The sequence below is a fragment of the Mytilus galloprovincialis genome, chromosome 1 (assembly GCF_965363235.1).
Source record: "Mytilus galloprovincialis chromosome 1, xbMytGall1.hap1.1, whole genome shotgun sequence".
Lineage (NCBI taxonomy): Eukaryota > Metazoa > Mollusca > Bivalvia > Mytilida > Mytilidae > Mytilus > Mytilus galloprovincialis.
Genome location: NC_134838.1, coordinates 53,215,563 through 53,235,759, shown reverse-complemented (window position 1 = coordinate 53,235,759; position 20,197 = coordinate 53,215,563). Strand labels below are relative to the sequence as shown.

The following is a 20,197-nucleotide window of genomic DNA, read 5'->3' as shown; positions in this document are numbered from 1 at the left end:
CTTCAATGAGATCCCTAAATGGTCAACTAAATGATTGGGAGGGGGTCCGGACAACCCCCTCCCCCCTCATAAATTCGCCTCTGACATTTACATTTTTCAATCTAATTTATAGATCTAAAATAATAGCATTAAAGTATGGCAATAACTTTATTTCAACGAATCCTTCATAACAATACAGTATCAATCATAACAACAACAAAAAAGTTTAACATCTAACATTGAATAAAAATCATATAGAATATATCACTAAAATATGCAGGTACTTGAAACATAGACTATAAGTTTATATTTATTAGACTTCTATAACACTACAGCAGAAAACATACGTTTGATCATGGAATAATTATGTCAATTTAATACTTCAATGGTTTGATATATTAAAAAAAACACTTCAACATTTGAGCTAAATGTTCGATAAGATTTGAATCAATAAAACAAATATTATGCAACTATTCAAAACTTAAAAACATGCGCTCTAGTGGTTCATCACCTGTCCTTCAACTCTGTCAGAAAAAAAGACGTCTTGGATTTAAATAATGAATTGTGTATCTTTCTCTGTATTGATTGGATGGTGAATACAGACATTTAATATGAGCTGCTTTTGAATAACAAAACAAGCAAGAAATCCTTCTGACAAATACTTGTCAAAAAATTGAAATAAATTTGAGTTCATATAACAAAAAGAAAAATATTATATACTAATTCTGATACATATCATACTATGACTGTTTAATACATCACTTGAACATTTACAGAACTCAAATTTAGTATAATAGAATAAATATCAATGCAATAATAATAAATGAGGAGAAAGTTTGATGCTGAATAAAAAGTTTTTAACAATTAAAGTTGTAAATATTAGCATCAAGTCATTGAAGTTGTTTCGACCTTACATATATCTTTGGTTTGGTTGTGTCGATTAGTTGCTGTTTCATAAACATAATAATTTTATACCTCCTTATATTAATGTCTGTTTGACACATGTATCTTCCTTGCAATACAGTTTATAATGGTACAAAAAAAATCAAATCTGACATATATCACCCATATTGATAAACTTTTTTCGGGTTACACTGCCGTTTCTCATCGAGGACCTTAGCACCTTAGATTAAGTAAAAATATGCTTACTTTCAATAATTGACCAATGTTATTCAAAATCTGTATAATCTTTTGATGAACAACGCATTAAAATTAACACTTTTTGGGATATTTTAAAGTAGTTACAAGATAAAGAGTGAATAGTGAAACAAAACGCAGAAATAAAGGTACTATTATATGCAGAGTTTTATAAAAAAAAAAATGAACAATTCTTAACTTTGAAAAAAATCAAATAAAGGAGAATCATGATAATATACACATTTTTTGTAGCTTACAGCATTATAACTGTAAAAGAGGGGCAAAACATAATAAAGGGACAGTCAAACTCATAAATCGAAAATAAACTGATAACGCCATGGCTAAAAAAGAGAAAGACAAGCAGACAAATATTAGTAAACAAGACACAACATAGAAAACTAAAGCCTAAGAAAAACGAACCCCACCAAAATATGGGGGTGATCTCAGGTGCTCCGGAAGGGTAAGCAGATCCTGCTCCACATGTAAGAGAATGGATGCAAACATACAAGCATACATATAGACGTGTCTCTCTCTAACACACCTTTGTAAGATCAAACAGTTATACATGTACTTGCGTAATGAGTTTCAAATGAAACTGAAGGGTGACAATAATATATCATGGTCAAATTAGTAACTCGAGTTACAATATTGAAACAAGTTCTGCATTATCTGGAACAAAAACATCTACAATCTATATACTATATGCGGTTAAGGCCAGAAAAAAATGTAAATCTCATTTCTTCCTGTCAGATTAATTCCAATAATTCATTTCGTTTTAAATCTTCTCAAACTACAAAGTAAAGCTGCATCTATTCAAAGAACGACAACTTCACGTTTATTGCCAGAGATCTTAAATTTTCTTTCCATTCCAACTGTCATCATTGTCATTATTATTTATAGTGCGACGGTGTAAGAAGCAATGGAGGAAAGCTGTGTAAGTCAAAGCAAATAGTATATATATAGTAATCTCGCAATTATCATATATTTTCCAACTTATAAATGGTTTGTAAGCGTTCCTCTCTGTCCTTTTCCCTATCTACACATATATCTTTTTCGATAATGTTGAGTTTTATCATTTTACTTTTGATTTATCACTCCTTTCCCATTTCATCATTTCAAAATATCTGAAAGATATAAATCAATTTTTATGAAACTGATGTAAAAACAATAAAAGAGCGCATGAGTGAGGAAATTAGGGGGAAAGAGATGGGAAGCGTGAGTCAGTGGACAAGAACACCGATAGATTCGGGATATGCAGAAAAAAATGACAAATTTTCGTCTGAGTAAAGGGATAGGGAAGTGGGAGGTATGGGAGGTAGTGTTGTGGGAATCAGGGACCCCTTTCTACCCCTCCTATGTGAAATATCAAATTAAAGATTTAATAAATGAAGTATTTTGGTTAAGTATAGATATATAAAATACCACATCAATATATGTAATGTATATTAAAAACCAGGAGAAATTCAGGAACACACAGTATCCGGGTAAAGTGTTTGTACTTATATAGCAATAATAATAAAAGGATACACGGGGAAAGTAAATTCGACTAAAACAGAGCCATTATGTACCTGGCATTAGTATAGGTGCACAGAATGCCAGTTACAGTACAAATACGTGTACAGATAGAACAAAGCTACAGTCTTAGTACATAAAATACCAGGCTTAATAATGAATAGATAATTAAATTTCAAAGCTACAGTAATGATAAATGAAGTCAAGTGCATAATAAAAATGTAATTAAGTATAGATTTACTAGACATACATAAAGTAGCAAGCTAAAATAGGAAGTACAAGATATACATAAATTGGCAAGTTAAAATATGCACGGTCATGATTTACCGGATTGATAAAAATTGAAAATGTTACAGTTAATTTTATACAAATAACTAGGATGCATCAAAGGTACAATAAATATTAGTCTGCATTGTAGATAACGGGAGTATAAGACTTTTAAAAGATGAGTACACACAGTTCTTACAAGAAAATACGATTCTCGAATATATTGTGTGTACCTGTACAATATAGGGTATGAGAACGGTAGTGCCATTGATGAATATAGGTAAAGAATTAATCTGAGTTTAAGAAAGATACAAACACATCAGATCAAAGTATAATAGTTATTTGTTCATAAATGATTAAAATCATTTTCGGAAGTTTTCGTTTTCAATGCTCATCATTTCATTCGATATGACTTCATTTTAGCAATCAAGAGAAACTGAATGATCGACGAAGCGCAGGAGTGACGTTCTTTATTTTAAAGCTTGGTTATACTTTCTGTAAGTTAACTGTTCATAACATCTTATATTACATATGGTTAGATTTTTCTTGTTTCTCATTGGTTTATTTGGTCACGTGTTTTCAAATATACATTTTGTATTTTTTCACTATTTTGCCATATTGACTCGACGGCACTATATTTTGAAAAGATATTGACGCCATGTTACTAATATAGTAACATTGAATACTTATTGACTTGGTATGAGTGGAATAGTAAGTTTATTGGCCCCCGAGGTGTAACTATTGTCCTGAGGCGTAGCCAAGGGCAAAAGTTGTATCCGAGGGGACAATAAACTAACTATTCCACGAATATCCAGTCAGTAAGTGTTTTATTATATCGAAAAAGACTACATACAATAACTGGCGGTGATAAATCATCTATCGTAATATGAAAAGCAGAAACCACTGACGTCAATCTTACAGTATGTAAAACGCGACGTCGTCACTCTGGCGGTATTTTCAAACTATGATCCTCCAATCCCGTAGCTGCATTGGAAATTCCGCGAAATATAAAGACGCTTGCGGTCAAATACTTTCATCGATGTCCAATAGTTGGACCGGTCCAATAGTTTAATGCTTGCAATTTGAAAAAAATAGTCAAAATATTGTACTTAATTTATATAGAAAATGATAACTGAGGTATAATAAAGCGTCAATATCATTTCCAAGAATAGTAACATAGCGTCAATATCATTTCCAAAAAATAGCAACATCGAGTCAATATCGTTTTCAAACTTACGCTATGATCTACATATATACATTATATATGGACCTGTTAGATTTTATTCCACTGCATGTTGATTTTGATAGCGAAATCAACATTTGATTGGTTGAAACGTTCACACGTGACGTGGAACAAAACTTCTTATCACATATTTGTTACGAATACGTTGGGTTTTGCATATGCAATAACCTCAAAATTGCCCGGGGCAAAAAGGACGATATTGATATTGTGCCCTGATTCCAAATGACGACACTTTTGTGATACAAAATTTAAAATTTTGCCTGTTATGTTTTATTAAATTCTAATAATTAAACTTTGTGTCTCTATTCTGCAGAACTTAGATATGTGATAAATAGATTATAACATGTCTTTTCCATATTGACTAAAGCCTCGAGGCCGATATGGGAGTCTTTGGATGATACCAGGGCCAATATGGAAAAGGCCATGTTATAATCTATACATATTCACCTCTGAGTATCACATTCCCCTCTGACATGTCGGGACTAAATCGTGCGACGTAAAGTCTGATCAAGATCCTGTGAATCGTGGATGGAAATTCGATTTGTATCTTTCGCCAGTTACAATTCGACCGAGTCTGTCACGACTGCGTCCCGATTCTACCGAATGTAATTCGACAGAGATCAGATAGTGACAAGACAGTGAACCGACGCTGACGGAAGTTATCCGTTCGAAAACTGTCGGGATGATCAGGTACTGTCGGGACGTAATCCTATCACGGTCCGCTCTATCGCATTGCAAACGGCTTTGTCTGGTCTCAGTCGTATTGTATTCTGTTATTGTCGGGACTTCTCCAGATCATTTCCGTTCCACAGGACACCGTCCCGAATACACAGAACATTGTTAGGAATTCGATCCGATACAGCAGAATCTGTCACGACATAGGCACGATTGCAATCCGACTAGAAAAAATCGGTTGAGTTTCCACGAATGTAACGGGACGCACCTAACTGTCGGGGTGCTTTGCCGAACTATTCGGACTAGAAGGAATCTGTTACGAACTAAAACTACTGCGTTCAGACAATAATAGGACATTCCAGATAATTGAGGATACTAATCCGACTTTTTCACTTTTCGTGTCGTATCGCTGTCTGATCTCAAACGGGAGCAATAATCGGCAATGTGTGAACCCCGCATTACGCGCGGTTTATGTACATAACGTGTTGAACCTCTTATTTTCTAAATAGCTTTGGCAAATATCATTATCGTGTTCACAAATTAATTACAGAAGTTAAAACAAAAGGACTAATTAAATAATTAATGTTTATCCATACTGTTTATCAATATGTGTGTCGTGTTTAGTAATAAAAATAAGCGGATAAGTCGGAAAAAATGCCGGTATGCAAACTAATACTTGAAGTTCAGATAGTATTCAAAGCTTATGCAGTGGAAAAAACATTCATTTCCCTTGGCTTCGGAAGATATGAAGATTTGTTCACCCTCGAAAAATCATATTTCCCTCGTGAAATATGAATATTTTTGGGTGAACAAATCTTCATATTTCCCTCAGGCAGGGGAAATAAATGCATAATATTGACTTCGACCTCGGTCAATATAACCTGAACAGGTCAATATAGAACGAAATTCATAACAGTGTGGTCGACAGTAAAACGTTTATTAGTAATTGTACTAAAAAGTTTACCTTTAACTTGTTTGTCGTGGGCGATGATTTTATGCTCAATCAGTCTATCGGAGGCCTTCAAGTGGGGATTTAAATAATCATTTGTTACACATTTTGATACATAAAATGAAACTTTCTTTTCACAAATCATTTAAGGAATTTATTTTAAATAATTGTTATACCATCACTTACAACAGTTTCACTTTTAAGAATATTAATGTCCACAGCTGATATCAATAAATAATAATAATTAAAAAAAAAGTTTATTCATGGTAAAAAAAAAAACAAAAAAAAACTTTTAAGTTAATAGGGACCCGCGTTATTTCAGAAAATATCTTATTGATTAAGAGAACAAAAACTTCTACGTTGTGATCATTTAAGAGTGGCCTTCTATTTATTCAATGCTAACCATGTGGGCTTTGTTTTTTTTTTATATATACCATAAATCGATTCGTTCATTCAGATATTTGTTAGTTTGCCTTGGCTCTTCAAGTCCAACACACAACTTCTCACGAAATTGGTATTTTTCTTACAAAAATTACATCCATGTGATGTATTCATTTCATGGAGAATGAATGTTGCACCTTATTTTATTTGTTATCGTTTTTTTTGTGTGTATCATTGACGTATAAGACAACCTGAATCTTCTTTATTCAAATTTAAAACATACGAGATGGCAATTATGACACAAAATAACTAAATTAAACTTACAGCAGAAGAAAGATAATGAACATCGCTTTTATAGTCTTCTAAATATCGAAGACGCGTGGTCTTTTTAAAAATGATGTAAATTTATCAAGGAAACAACAAACAAAATAGTTCGAATATTTATATTGGAAAAAGTAACGGTGTGTAAATCAGAACAATTATTTTATTTCAATGAAAATCAAACTGTTGATTTTTTTCCGCTGCGAGCAAATTTTTAATTTTGGTCGCATTTTGAAAATCAATAAATCTTGTATTCTTGTTGGAAGCTGCACTGTATAGTTTATACCCGGTTTTTTTCAATGCCACACAAATCCAACACAGACAAAAAAAAAATGGTAGGTTCAAGAAATAATTGATGCAAACTATACTTCATTGTAGTTTTAACATGGGTAGGCATTATATTCGTGATTATTTTTGCCCGAGCGATATCGAAAAACTATTATAAAAAGTGTCCTAGTTCAGTGAAAATGTACGTCATACTTATTTCCTAAACAAATAAATAAACAAACATTAATTAACATACAACACTACCAAAGGCCAGAAACTCCTTACTTGTATGATTTTGTAAAAAAATGCATCTTTTTAAAACAGTCGAAAACAAAATTGTCTGTCCAATGGAAAAGTCGAAGCCCAAAAAAGATGAACAGTGCATTATAGAAACATAGAAGCTGGTTGCAAAAGTTGACGACAAGATCTATTTTATAACTTGAGTATGGCCTAATACTATTAACCTGAAATAACTATATTTATAGCAATTCCCTTGATACGAAAGATCTACATGTTGCCTTGGGCTTTTTTTTTCTTTTTTTTTTGCTCTTTGGTTGGGTTTTTGTCTCAATGACAATTCAATTTTCATTCTTATCATAGAATAGATATAACTGCATGTTAAAATAAGAATATGAAGTGTGATAGACAATCAGACACATTCTGTCCAGGGACCAACAGGCGTTATCAAGCTATAGGTCCCCGTATGGCCTTCGACCATTACTAGCAAAATACACACTTTATAGAATGAAAGCTCAAGAGGTCTTGGGATGAAAAAAACAAACATAAAAGATGAGCGAGAAAAAAAATAGGGATACTGCATGGAAATTGGAAAATGGTCCGCAACATTAATTTAGTCAACTCACTTAGTTGAAATTAAAGACCTGGCGAATTTTAGCCTTTTGCAATGGATGTGATGTATGTTTAAAAAAAATCATGGTTTGTTTGGACATTTTTATAAATCAAGTCTTGTTTTTAAATTATTTGCAAGTAAGTTTTAAGTCATGAACAAATAATCACTCACAGAAAGACGTCAAATCCATCAACAAAAGAAAAAATTTGATAGACGACCGACAACGCACAGAATATCATGTATGTGTTCCGGACCATATGATTATTTGGACCATACGCATATATCATGACCATAAGGGTATACTAATATGGTCCAACCATACACGTATGGTCCAAATACTCATAAGGTCCGGAACATATTTTATTTGCGATCACAAATGCACGAAGACGTCCATTTCTATGTAAATTGGGTCGATTTTTTTATATAGATAAGATGAATGCGTTTCTGTTGCCAAGTGGTTTTTTTTTCACAAGTATAGTAGCAGTATAGCAGAACGGTTTAAGTTTCCGATATACATCAAATGATACATTTTGCCAATACAATAACGTAAATGCATGCAAATTTCACAAGGTTTAATCCAAATAGTTCTTACTATCCAATAACTTTTAAGTACGAAAAAGACAGGGCAGAAGTATATTTTGTCTTTATGTTTCGTATTTGCACAACTTTGAAAGTGGATTATGCATTCGTTCTAAAATAAAATTAGACCAGATAAAAGTTAAAAGATTACATAACTCGACAATCGCAATTGTTAAAACCGAAAAAGATAATCAATACATGCATTCAGTAAGTCATTCTTTTTTCTGAAAGAACATGGCTTTGCGATATCTTATTATGAAAATTGATTGTCGAAACATAACAAAAACACAAGTAAAGGACGTTTAATTAATCAATATAAATCAAAACACAAATTCCTGATTAGTATTTCGAATTATTTTATATAGGCGTTGAGAACCTTTGGTGACCCCACGGTTTAAATGTTTATATTAAGGACGTCGTGAGCAATGGGCGTTATAGACGAACGTTCACCTAATCTGTCCCAGTCAATGGGATATTAAAGTGCGCCAATCAATGTCCATATCCACACTGTGATGAATTCGATACTATAACGTATTGACCTCGTCAAAAGTCTATAATTGATAAATATTCATTTGAAAATACAGAAAACTTACTTTTTGATTTCATTATCCAACCAGTCCTTGTGTAAAAGTTTAGTCAACCATGATTTCGGTAAAGTAGACGTTCCAAGTTTACATCCCAGTAAAGCACCTCCAACACAGGCATTTGTATCGGCATCTCCTCCCTACGTAGAAAATAAGTTAAACAATTAATAAAAATACACACATATCATTCAATTGGAAATATAGGATATTTGGAAACCGGCAAGACAGAATGAGCTCATAGAAAGAAAAAAAATAATAAAAAATACGAGACACTTGCCTCTACCCTCTTAAAATCAAATTAACCTTTTTAATCCAAGAGCAGGATAATAGACAAAATGTAGAGCTACATGTAAAGCAAGATTCATTTTTAAATTTGATGTTAAAGTTCAGATTTACCCTTTTATCTATATTTACCGCATTATATCACATTTTCTTTAAATCCTTGATGCTGAAATGGTGATAATGAAAATTAGAGTAATATTTGCGTCACAAGTAAGAAATTCAAAAGTGATCACTAAATTTGAAAAAAAAACCAACGATAATCAAATTTGTACCTGCATCACAATTTTTGTGATTGTTTTCCGGAAATCATCTTGCTTCAATGCCCAGAATCCTGTACCCATAGATTTGTATGTGTAGCCAATTTTTTTGGCTTCGTCTAATTTCAAATCTTCAATATCATCACATGTCAAATAAAACATAAGGTCTTTCTTTTCTGTATCCGTTTCTAAACACGTTGATGCATATTCATAGGCGTCTTGTGTTATGTCTTTCACTATGAATTTGCCGTGTTTGTCCATGTGCTTTCCTTGTAACATGGTCGCTATGGCAACAGACACAGCTACTGTTGAAGCCTGGCATCTACAAGACAAAATAAATCAAAACCCGAATATGTAAAAATTCATTGTTGTACACACTACTCCTCTATAGTGAGTGGCGTTTTAAGTGTCATCCATATCCAGTGATGTTTGGACGCGTTTTGTGTTAAATTTGTTCTATTCCACTTCCTATATAATTGTAATGTCGAAATATGTACTAGTGTACTACAATTGGTAACGTTCATATTACTGTATTTTGAAGTGTTCAACATCAAACATCAAAATTAAATCTGACCTAGCCAAAACGAAGTCCAGAGGCATGCAGTACACAAAACTGAAATTACATTTAAATGACGTCTGAAAATATATCTATAATATTAAAAAGTATTTTATTTTAGGTAGACTCTGTTGACTTTGCTAAAAAGTTTAAAACCTGGATTATGTGTTTTTGCTAATGTTGAGTGTACATTAAACTTCTCTAAATAAATTAACCTTGGATCGTGATGTGTTGTTTTTGCAAAGTCCCTTGCATTTTTTGTTACATCATCTAAACTCCAGAACATGTGAATACCAACGATGGAGGTCCTCATTACAGCACCATTGGATGCAATATTTCTGTCTTGTTCATCCCAAACATACCGGGCTACCTAAAATGTAGTGTTAAAAAGTTTACAGTGACATGAAAGATTCAGAACCAATATAATCTTAAAATCAGGAATAAAATTATACATAATCTTTTTCTATCATAAAAAGTAAAACCACAAAAATACTGAACTCCGAGGAAAATTCAAAACGGAAAGTCCATAATCAAATGGCAAATATAAGTTATTTCAAAATTATGTTTTTTTTTATTAAGTCTAAAGGTGTATTTTTTTCTTTACATCTAGAAGGACTAGGAGTCGGTTTAACTAAAAAAAAAACTTACGACTAAAATTGATCTTAAGTCATGAACAATTCAGTATACTTACGACCGATCTTAGTCCTAAGTTTTTTCTATGAAACCGACTCCAGGAAATACACAGTATTGAATAAACACAGCATATAATACCAGGATTATGCGTTTCGTCTACAAAAGACTCTTTAGTGACACTCAAATAACAAATATCAAAAGGACCAAATCAAGTACGAAGTTGAAGGTGCATCTCAAACAATTACGAAGTTGAAGGTGCATTTGAAACAATTACGAAGTTGAAGCTGCATTTGAAACAGATACGAAGTTGAAGCTGCATTTGAAACAATTACGAAGTTGAAGAGAATAGAAATCAAGTAATGAAGTTGAAGAGAATTGAAATCAATTACGAAGTTGAAGATAATTGAAATCAAGTACGAAGTTGAAGAGGATTGAAATCAATTACGAAGTTGAAGAGAATTGAAATCAAGTACAAAGTTGAAGAGGATTGAAATCAAGTACGAAGTTGAAAAGGATTGAAATCAAGAACGAAGTTGAAGCTGATTGGAAACAATTATGACGTCAATTAGCATTGACAATAAGTACAAAGTTGAAGAGCATTGGCATCGAGTTCGAAGCTGTAGTGCATTGTAATCAAGTACAAAGTTGAAAAGCATTAAATCCAGGTAGAGATACATACACTAATTCACAAAATGCTTGTTTTTGACCGCTAACCATTAAGCTGATAACTCCCAAAATCAATCCTAACAATTCCTAAAATTGGCAGGTTATAAGGTCTTATTGGTAAATAACCTCATCATAGATACCAGGATTCAAATTTTGTATTTACGCCAGACGCGCGTTTCGTCTTTAAAAGACTCATCAGTGACGCTCGAATACAAAAAGTTAACAACGCCAAATAAAAACGAAGTTGAAGAGCATTGAGGACCAAAAATTCCTAAAAAGTAATATAGTATTTGTTAATTATATTAAAGGTGCTAAATTATAATATGAGTTGACTATTTTGTTATGAAGAGCTTTTGAAATATAACAAGACTTTGTTTGAACTTACTTAAGTTTGTTCAGTGTAACCAGTTTATGGTAGGTATCACGTGAAATGCGTCTTACCTCATGTGGGTCTATCAGGAAGTCTGGACGTGACGTTACATTCATTGTTGTAAGACCTATACCCAATCCAGATAAATCACCCACCTCACTAAAACCACTCTTAATCCAGGTTTTAAACTTTTTAGCAAAGTCAACAGGGTCTACCTAAAATAAAATACTTTTTAAAATTATAGTAATATTTTCAGACGTCATTTAAATGTAATTTAAGTTTTGTGTACTGTATGCCTCTGGACTTCGTTTTGGCTAGGTCAGATTTAATTTTGATGTTGAACACTTCAAAATACGGTAATATGAACGTTACCAATTGTACTTCACTAGTACGTATTTCGACATTACACGAACGTCTCATTATTGATGATCAAGGCCAAATATATGAAAATAAACTACTTATCAAAAAATGTAAATAAAATATTTTGATACATAAAAAAAAGGTAATTATGGACAACCCCAAACATAAGTACTTATTTTCTATTCAGCACGATTATCAGAGAATCAAACGAAAATAAGAATAAAAAATAATTTAACAACCATAATAATATTTGAAGAAATGTATATTTTATTTCTTTTGACATTGGTTTAGTCATTTTCAATATCAGATTATTCTACTCTCATTTTTAAAAGTAAATAGGGTTAAATTGCCTAGAGCGCTGGATGTCGACTTTGAAACTGGACATTCCGTAACATACCTTACCACCACAGTCGACAAGAGATCTCATAATTAGTATCATTTGGTCACTGTCATCTGTCCAGTCGCCTTCTCGCCATCTTGATCTGTGAAAATCATCAACGATCTTTTTATGTCGATATTCTAATTTTTTGGCTTTTTTCCCATAATGCTGAAGAGATATTTAATATGAATAAATTAAATGGGAAAGTAAGTACACAAATAATTTACCACTGCCAATGATCTATATTCATACAAAAATTATGCGTTCTTGTCAAATTAAATGTGTTAAATATTTATATTAACCTATAGTTTTTGTTTTGTATTAGCTTGTGCTGTTTTGTTATGGTTTCATCTCCTTTCGTTCAGACTTAATTCTTTTTGGGACTTCTCAAATAAGATGTAATGTAAAAAAATCACTGATCTTAATACCAGCATCCATAACCATAAGACCCCTATTTCAGCACCAATTTAATTGTGCAATTCACTTCCTTTAAATGATTCTCAAACGCAATACGTTTTTGTTTGTGGGGATTATTTTTTGTAAGAGTTTTTATATGAGATATTATTTTTGCTTGATTTTTCCCAAAAGGACATACGTTCACTTAGTTTTAGTTTTATAGTCTTTCTGCAGTGCAAATTTAAAACTCAAACTGACCGATAGCGGGTATAAAATAGAATAAGACACAGAGGCGGATTTAGGGGGGGCAGGGGGCCCGGGCCCTACCCTTTTTTTGGAAAAAATTTGGTTACTTATATAGGGAATCACTGAAGCGTGACTGGAGCGGGCCCCCTCTTAGGTCAGTCAGTGGGCCCCCACTTATGAAAATTTCTGGATCCGCCACTGAGACAGACGTGTCTACTCTGTGTTAAACTATAAATGCGTTGATTTTCTTCATTTATATTATTTTAATATCTGTTGATGAACTTTTAACTGTCGACAGCTTTTAGTAACCTTATAATAACTGGAAGTCTAAAACAATATTCACCTTCTTTGCCTCATCCTTTGATAAAAATTCTGTGAGAAGTCCAATTGCATCACCAATACACTGTCCATATATAGTTGCTAGAATTCTGTCAATTGTTTCTGGTGATGGTTGCTTATGCTTAAAAAGAACATCAACAACGTAATACTTAATCATGCGTCTGTGCGTATATTTCGGCATGTTTGATTGTTAGGTTTTAATATGCAGGTCTTGAAAGTCTCATACAATCCGTAGTATGTTGTGGGTACGTATTGATGCCCTTAACCTGTTCTGATCTGTTTTGTTTTGTGAATATGTTAATAATTTCTTGGTCTTCCGCATTGTAAGTATTTCTCGACTTGCTAAATTTATGAATATCTGTGGGATCGTCCGACTATTATCTCTCTAAAACTCTTATAGTAAGTTTAGGGAAAATTAGGCGAAATTAAAGCGTGAATCAACGCATTTATTGTTAAATGGCAATTCAATAATATTGTTACGAGTAACGTTCATTTTTGTTATATTTTTGACACATTTGAGTTTATATAGCCATATCATTTTTGTAACACATTTTATCTATGAATACCAGGTATGCACCTTATTTCTTAGTCAGAACTCGAGTACAGAAGCTGTTGATATATATTCTTAGCTTGGCAAAAAACAACTATAAGACCTGTGGGGGCTGCTTTTCCACCAATTAAACATTCTGAAATGTGAGCGTAGATTGGTCAATTGTTTCTGACTAGATTGACATGTCTTTCTGTCTAAGTTCATCTTGTGATGTTAAAGTCAAAACCGACTATTCATAGGTATTTATATTAAAATTGAACATACACAATTTTCTATTTATGTAAACAAACACACGTGAGTGTGTGTTTTTATAGTGACCATCTATTAGTGTTTGTATTAAATAAACAAGTTTTGTTTAAATATACGGTTTTTTTTAGATTTGTAAATATTTGTAAATAAAATAAAGTATTGAGTATGATATTTGATATGTAAATAGCACAGAATTTTAACACGCGAATGGTTTTCTTTAGTTACTTTAGGAAATTTGTCAAAAGAAGCTCGTATACAGTGCAGTTACGTAAAGATGAATGGTTTCGCCCCAATGAGTATTTGTATTTTTATAATGTTTTTATGCATTGATAAATTATATGATTTCTCACTTTGATCTTCTATTTTTTAGACTGTCGTGTACCACACAAAGGTGTTTCCGTTCCATCGGGACTTATATTATTCCATTTTGTTTATAATATTAAAAAAATCAAGTAAGCTACACATGCTGTCGACCAGTTCCTTTGAAACAAGTTTTTGTTTCTATTTTGTGAATAATTTGAATTAACAAAATGCTACTTAAATTGTAACAAATGACAATTTAAGTTGCAAGTTAAGGATTTGTATTTTTTTTAGTAACATTTAAACGTCTTTTAAAAGAACTTCAAACTATTACAATGATTTTGTAGTACTGGTTGTTTTCCTGATGTACTTACATTACGTTGTATTATTCAAAGATTATTTAAGTATATTATTAATTCGTATATTTTAACAAATTTGATTCGTTTAGGGATAGTCACATGTTAAACTATATTTTCGAAGGTAGAGAGAAAACGGCGGATAGCAAAACGCATATTGACCTGCAAAAAAGCATATTGCACGGTTATTTTTAGAATATCTAAAAACCAATATACTTTGTGACGTCATGTAATGAATTTCAGGATATTGTTAACGTTTTGAAACACATGATATCTGTGATCGATTATTTGACGGAAAAAATCTTCAAATACATAAGATGTCCAAAAAAAATGTAAATGAAATAATAACTAATATGTTGTTATTGTCAAGGAGACAATGTAATATCTATAAAATTCCAACAAACCTATATGACGATTTTGATACAAATATGGTCAGAAATTAATAATATAACAAATATAGCCTTTGTATGAGGTCAATACAGGATATATCGACCCAAAGAAGTATATCGACCTCGGACTTCTTCCTCAGTCAATATACTTCTTTCAGGTCAGTATATCCTTGTATCGACCTCATACAAAGGCTTTATTTGTATAAAATAGAACGGGTACCTTATTAGTTCTCCTATTACTTCTATGAAAAAACCGGGGGCAGAATTTTTATTCCCTATGTTATACTACAAAATTTCAATTACTTCCTCATTCTAGTCAATTCATGGTCTCTTGTATAATTCTTCAATGGTCATGACCGGCATTTAATAGAGCAATACTGTTTAATTATTAATCATTATCATTTGATCAGCTTCCTGGATGAAATCGAAAATAAAATTTGGACCATTTATTCAGACAGTCATCTACCCTAAACATTTCCGAATCACTAAAAATTCTACAATAGTTAAAATTTGATATATGTACTATAAATTTTAGCATCTTTACATAATTTGCAACTTAGTAAAATCTCATTTAAAAGATGGTAGATTTATTAAGGGACTGTGTATTATTTAAATTATTAGGCTATATATTACTCTTTTCTCTATGTTTTTTGTCAAGTATTCTGATCTATTCTCTGTTCGACATATTTAGGGATCTCATTATTACCTTGTCATTATTTATTTTAGTTTGTTTTTCTCTATTCTTAATGTTTTGTCCATTATTCTCTATTCTGTAAACCCCCATTTTACACCCTCATATATTCACGTTTAAGGAAGTGATTATGTTTGATTAACAAATGTGTAAAGAAATGAATCCTCAAGAAAGCGTATATGTAATATTAAATACATTTAATTTGGTCACACATTTCATGGAGTGATCGTGTTCAGTAATTTATTGGTTAATTCGAATATTCAAAAACACATTTTTCCATGCTGTTTATTAGGTATACATCTACTTACAGAAGCTGTTTCGCCATCTTCGCTGCTCGCCATTGTCAGATCGTAGAATCAATTTTAATGACAAATGTCGTGTTTAAATCCTTCATTCATATAGAGAATAAGCAATTTCTATAAATAGGATCGGACACGCTACTGTGGTTCATATATATTTTACATTCTATTTATACATGTTATATTCGTAATCAAAAATGGGGATCCTTCGTGTTTACTCTTTTTCTTATTCTTTTTGAAATTGTTTGTTCGATTTTATTGAATAATCAAGAAAAGTGGTTTGAACGACAATTATAAAGAAATATATGTACACATATTTCATTTCTAGCACTGAATCGATACTGCTGCTGGCATAGAACCGTTTCTTCGTTTCATTTTTGGTGTTTTAAATTTTTGTTATGTTGTCTAAATAAGGGTTCAAAAGTCATTAATCAATTGAGAGAAGAAAACACGAGGGTAACTCATCAATTATAAGTGGAAAACAAAAGAAACATCAGGAACACTGAAGTGAAACATACATAGAAACATTCTATTTGTTAACAACTGTGATAGAGGGACAGCATTTAGGAAATATTACAAGGTTGTATGAATATGATCAAACATAGGGTAAATAAAAGTTGAAATAGTGAAAAAAATATAAACAAAATAAACAAAACGCAAAAGGGGTACATCCTGGTTGCTGGTTGACCGCTAGTGATTCTGTATCGGCATTATTTATAACTTTTCATTCTTAAATCTTGCTTTGATTTATTTTGAAATTATCAACAAATTAAGTTATAGTGGATTTTGATATTCTTGTTGTGCCCCATTTTGGGTATACAACATCTCAGTTTAAATGTTTAAACTCGAATTAAATAAAAAAAAAAAGCTTCCGTAACTCACTATAATTTTAAACTTTTATTTTTTTTCAGCCAATTTGGATCATTGACTTTGAACAACCACATTGAAAAATGTTCATAAAATAAAACATTACTACGTGTCATGTTACCATGGGTTCATATGATATTTAAATATTTTCCAGACTTCCTTGTTCTCTGTCTGGGTGACTTATTTAAAAAAAAAATTGAAGCCATTTTTGTAGGAATCTTGTATTGTGCACATGAATTAGCTTCAATATGAATGTTTGTATTCTATTAAATTAAACAAACAGCAACTCATTTTTAAATTTTGCAACGTATATTTGGCCCTCCGTACAGACGTGAAAATTACTACAATACAAGATTAAATCTATATCTTCAAGCATGAAGAAAAAAGTATTGAAAACTGATTTGCCGGACTGACGGATGAAAGACAAACAGACAGACGAACGGATGGGGTTCAAACTTACAGTCCTATTCGACGTCGTCAGTAAGGGACCAAACGAATGGAGCATGTGTCAATGGGACAAAGATGATGACCCCACACGCATATAAATTTATAACTGATCAGCGGGAAAAGCTACTTTACTACCGATATTACTTCATCTGAGTTTTGTGGTTATAAGCATTGTGCATACGTTTCTTTGCATTCTTTTGATGAAAACTTAAGTAAAAGAACAGAAACGAAAAATTCAGCAATATTTTTTCCATTTGAAAAAGGGCATAACTCTAGAAAGGCATAGGTGACGACGTCCAAATTCAAACTTGTTATGTGTCTTATAGTAATAAGCCATCTGTAGAAGATTTGTAACATTTGGTTGAGGCAAACTTATGTTAGAGACGGGAAACGAAAAATTCAATACTTTTGCATTTGTAAAAGGCATAACTCTTCAAAGGTCAAAGTGACGCCTTTCAAATTCGATCTAAGTTTACTGGTAATTACACTGTAGCATTTTTTATCAGATTAATACAATAATGTAGTTGAGGAACGGAAGCCAATTTGTGATATTTTTAAGTATCTGCAAGACTAAAAGTGAATTAAAACGCTGAAAAATATGTACCTTATATGCAGAATTTAAGAAAAATTGAATAATCTTAAACTTAAGAAAAATGAAGTAAATGAAAATCCTAATAATATGCACATATAACAGATTTGATACTATAAGAGGAGAAGTGCTTACATACAAACATACAAATACTAAAGCTTGTCTACCTCAGGAATAGATTACCTTAGCAGTATTTGGGAAAACTTTTAGGAATTTCGGTCCTCAGTGCTCTACAACTTCGTACTTTATTTGCCCTTTTTAACATTTTTGGATTCGAGAGTTACTGATGAGTCTTTTGTAGACGAAACGCGCGTCTGGCGTAAATACAAAATTCAATCCTGGTATCTATGATCAGTTTATTTACAACCACTGGTTCGATGCTACTGCTGGTCGAGTTTTAATTTACCGAGGGTATCACCAGGCAAGTAGTCAGCACTTCTGTGCTGACATGAATTATCATTGATATGGTCATAGTTATGTATACATTAATTGTTCACAAAACTTTTGAATTTTTGAAATACTATGGCTTTTCTACCTCAGGAAAAGATTACCTTAGCTGCATTTGATAAAACTTTTAGGAGTTTAGCCCTCAGTGCTCTACAACTTCGTACTTTATTTGGCCTTTTTAACTTTTTTGGATTCGAGCGTCAGTAGTCAGTCTTTTGTAGACGAAACGTACGTCTGGCGTAAATACAAAATTTAATCCTGGTTTCTATGATGAGTTTATTTAAAAGACTTGTCTCCCTCAAACTCATCGTCTCAGAACAATGTAATGTATAATGTATCTGAATGGTGAGTTTTATTGACATCAACAAATCATGGTTCAATAAGTACTCTAGTTAAAATAGTAAAGATTGTAAATCTTATTATTCCGCTCACATTCAGTTGCCGAGATTCTTTTATAATCTCATTGAACTAGAAAGAAAATCTATATCTAAAAAAATACGAAAATCTCACACTTATAGTTTACTCCTGTGTATGCAGTATAAAATCAATAATCTTTTTTCATATTTCACTTGTGTCCATAAACTATAAAATCAATCATATGCTTTTATAATTCATTGATGATCTTACAGTATAGTCTAAGAGTCAATAATCTATTTCTATATTTCACTCGTGATCATATTTAAAAAATCAATCATATATTTTATATTTCATTGATGTTCTTACAGTATAGAATCAATAATCTATTTTCATATTTCACTCTTGTTCATATAGTATAAAATCAATCATCTATTTTTATATTTCATTGAATTTCTTACAGTATAAAATCAAAAATTTGTTTATATATTTCATTCGTGTTCATACAGTATAAAATCAATCATATATGTTTATATTTCATTGATATTCTTACAGTATAGAATCAATAATCTATTTCTATATTTTACTCGTGTTCATACAGTATAAAATCAATCTTATATGTTTATATTTCATATATCTTCTTACAGTCACGGTATAGAATCGATAATCTATTTTCATATTTCACTATTGTTAATACAGTAAACAATCAATCATATATTTTATATTTTACTCGTGTTCATATTGTATTAAATCAATCATATATTTTTTATTTTACTCGTGTTCATATTGTATTAAATCAATCATATATTTTTGTATTTCATTGATGTTCATACAGTATAAAATCAATCATATATTTTTATACATTACTCGTGTTCATACAGTATAAAATCAATCATATATTTTCATATTGTCTTGATGTTCTTACAGTATAAAATCAATAATCTATTTTTATATTTCACTCGTTTTCATACAGTATAAAATCAATCATATAGTTTTATATTTCATTGATGTTATTTCATATTAGAATCAATAGTCTATTTCATATATCACTCGTGTTCATACTGTATAATCATAAAATTATATTTGTATTTTATACTCATGTTCATAGATTATAAAATATATAATCATCATAGTCATTAGATGGTGAGACTGAGTTACATTAGCATTTGAAAAAGAAGTTGATAAAAGCGATGAGTGAAGTTATCTAGAGATTAACTGACATTTTCCAACTTGTAAATTGTTGGCCAGCGCTCCTCTCTGTCCTATTTTGAAAATACTAGATTGGCATCATATCCACACAATTTATCTTCTTTTCTCTTGTAGATTATTTTTCATTTTTCTTATGATTTTTCATTCCTTTTCCATTTCATCATTTCAAAGATCTCAAATACATAACAAAAATTTAAAATCATGAAGAACCAGTCTGATGTA

At 31.5% G+C, this 20,197-nt stretch overlaps 1 protein-coding gene across 1 annotated transcript; it reads right to left on the bottom strand.

Moving 5' to 3' along the window:
* Positions 1–372: 372 nt before the first annotated feature.
* LOC143078530 (ADP-ribosyl-[dinitrogen reductase] glycohydrolase-like) lies at positions 373–16,209 on the bottom strand. Its single transcript, XM_076253396.1, has 8 exons — positions 16,072–16,209; positions 13,233–13,349; positions 12,266–12,415; positions 11,580–11,723; positions 10,055–10,209; positions 9,299–9,605; positions 8,754–8,884; positions 373–2,240 (listed from the first exon to the last, which is right to left on the bottom strand). Exons 1-8 carry the CDS (start codon positions 16,102–16,104, stop codon positions 2,189–2,191), a joined length of 1,089 nt encoding a protein of 362 aa, XP_076109511.1. The 5' UTR covers positions 16,105–16,209; the 3' UTR covers positions 373–2,188.
* Positions 16,210–20,197: the final 3,988 nt, after the last annotated feature.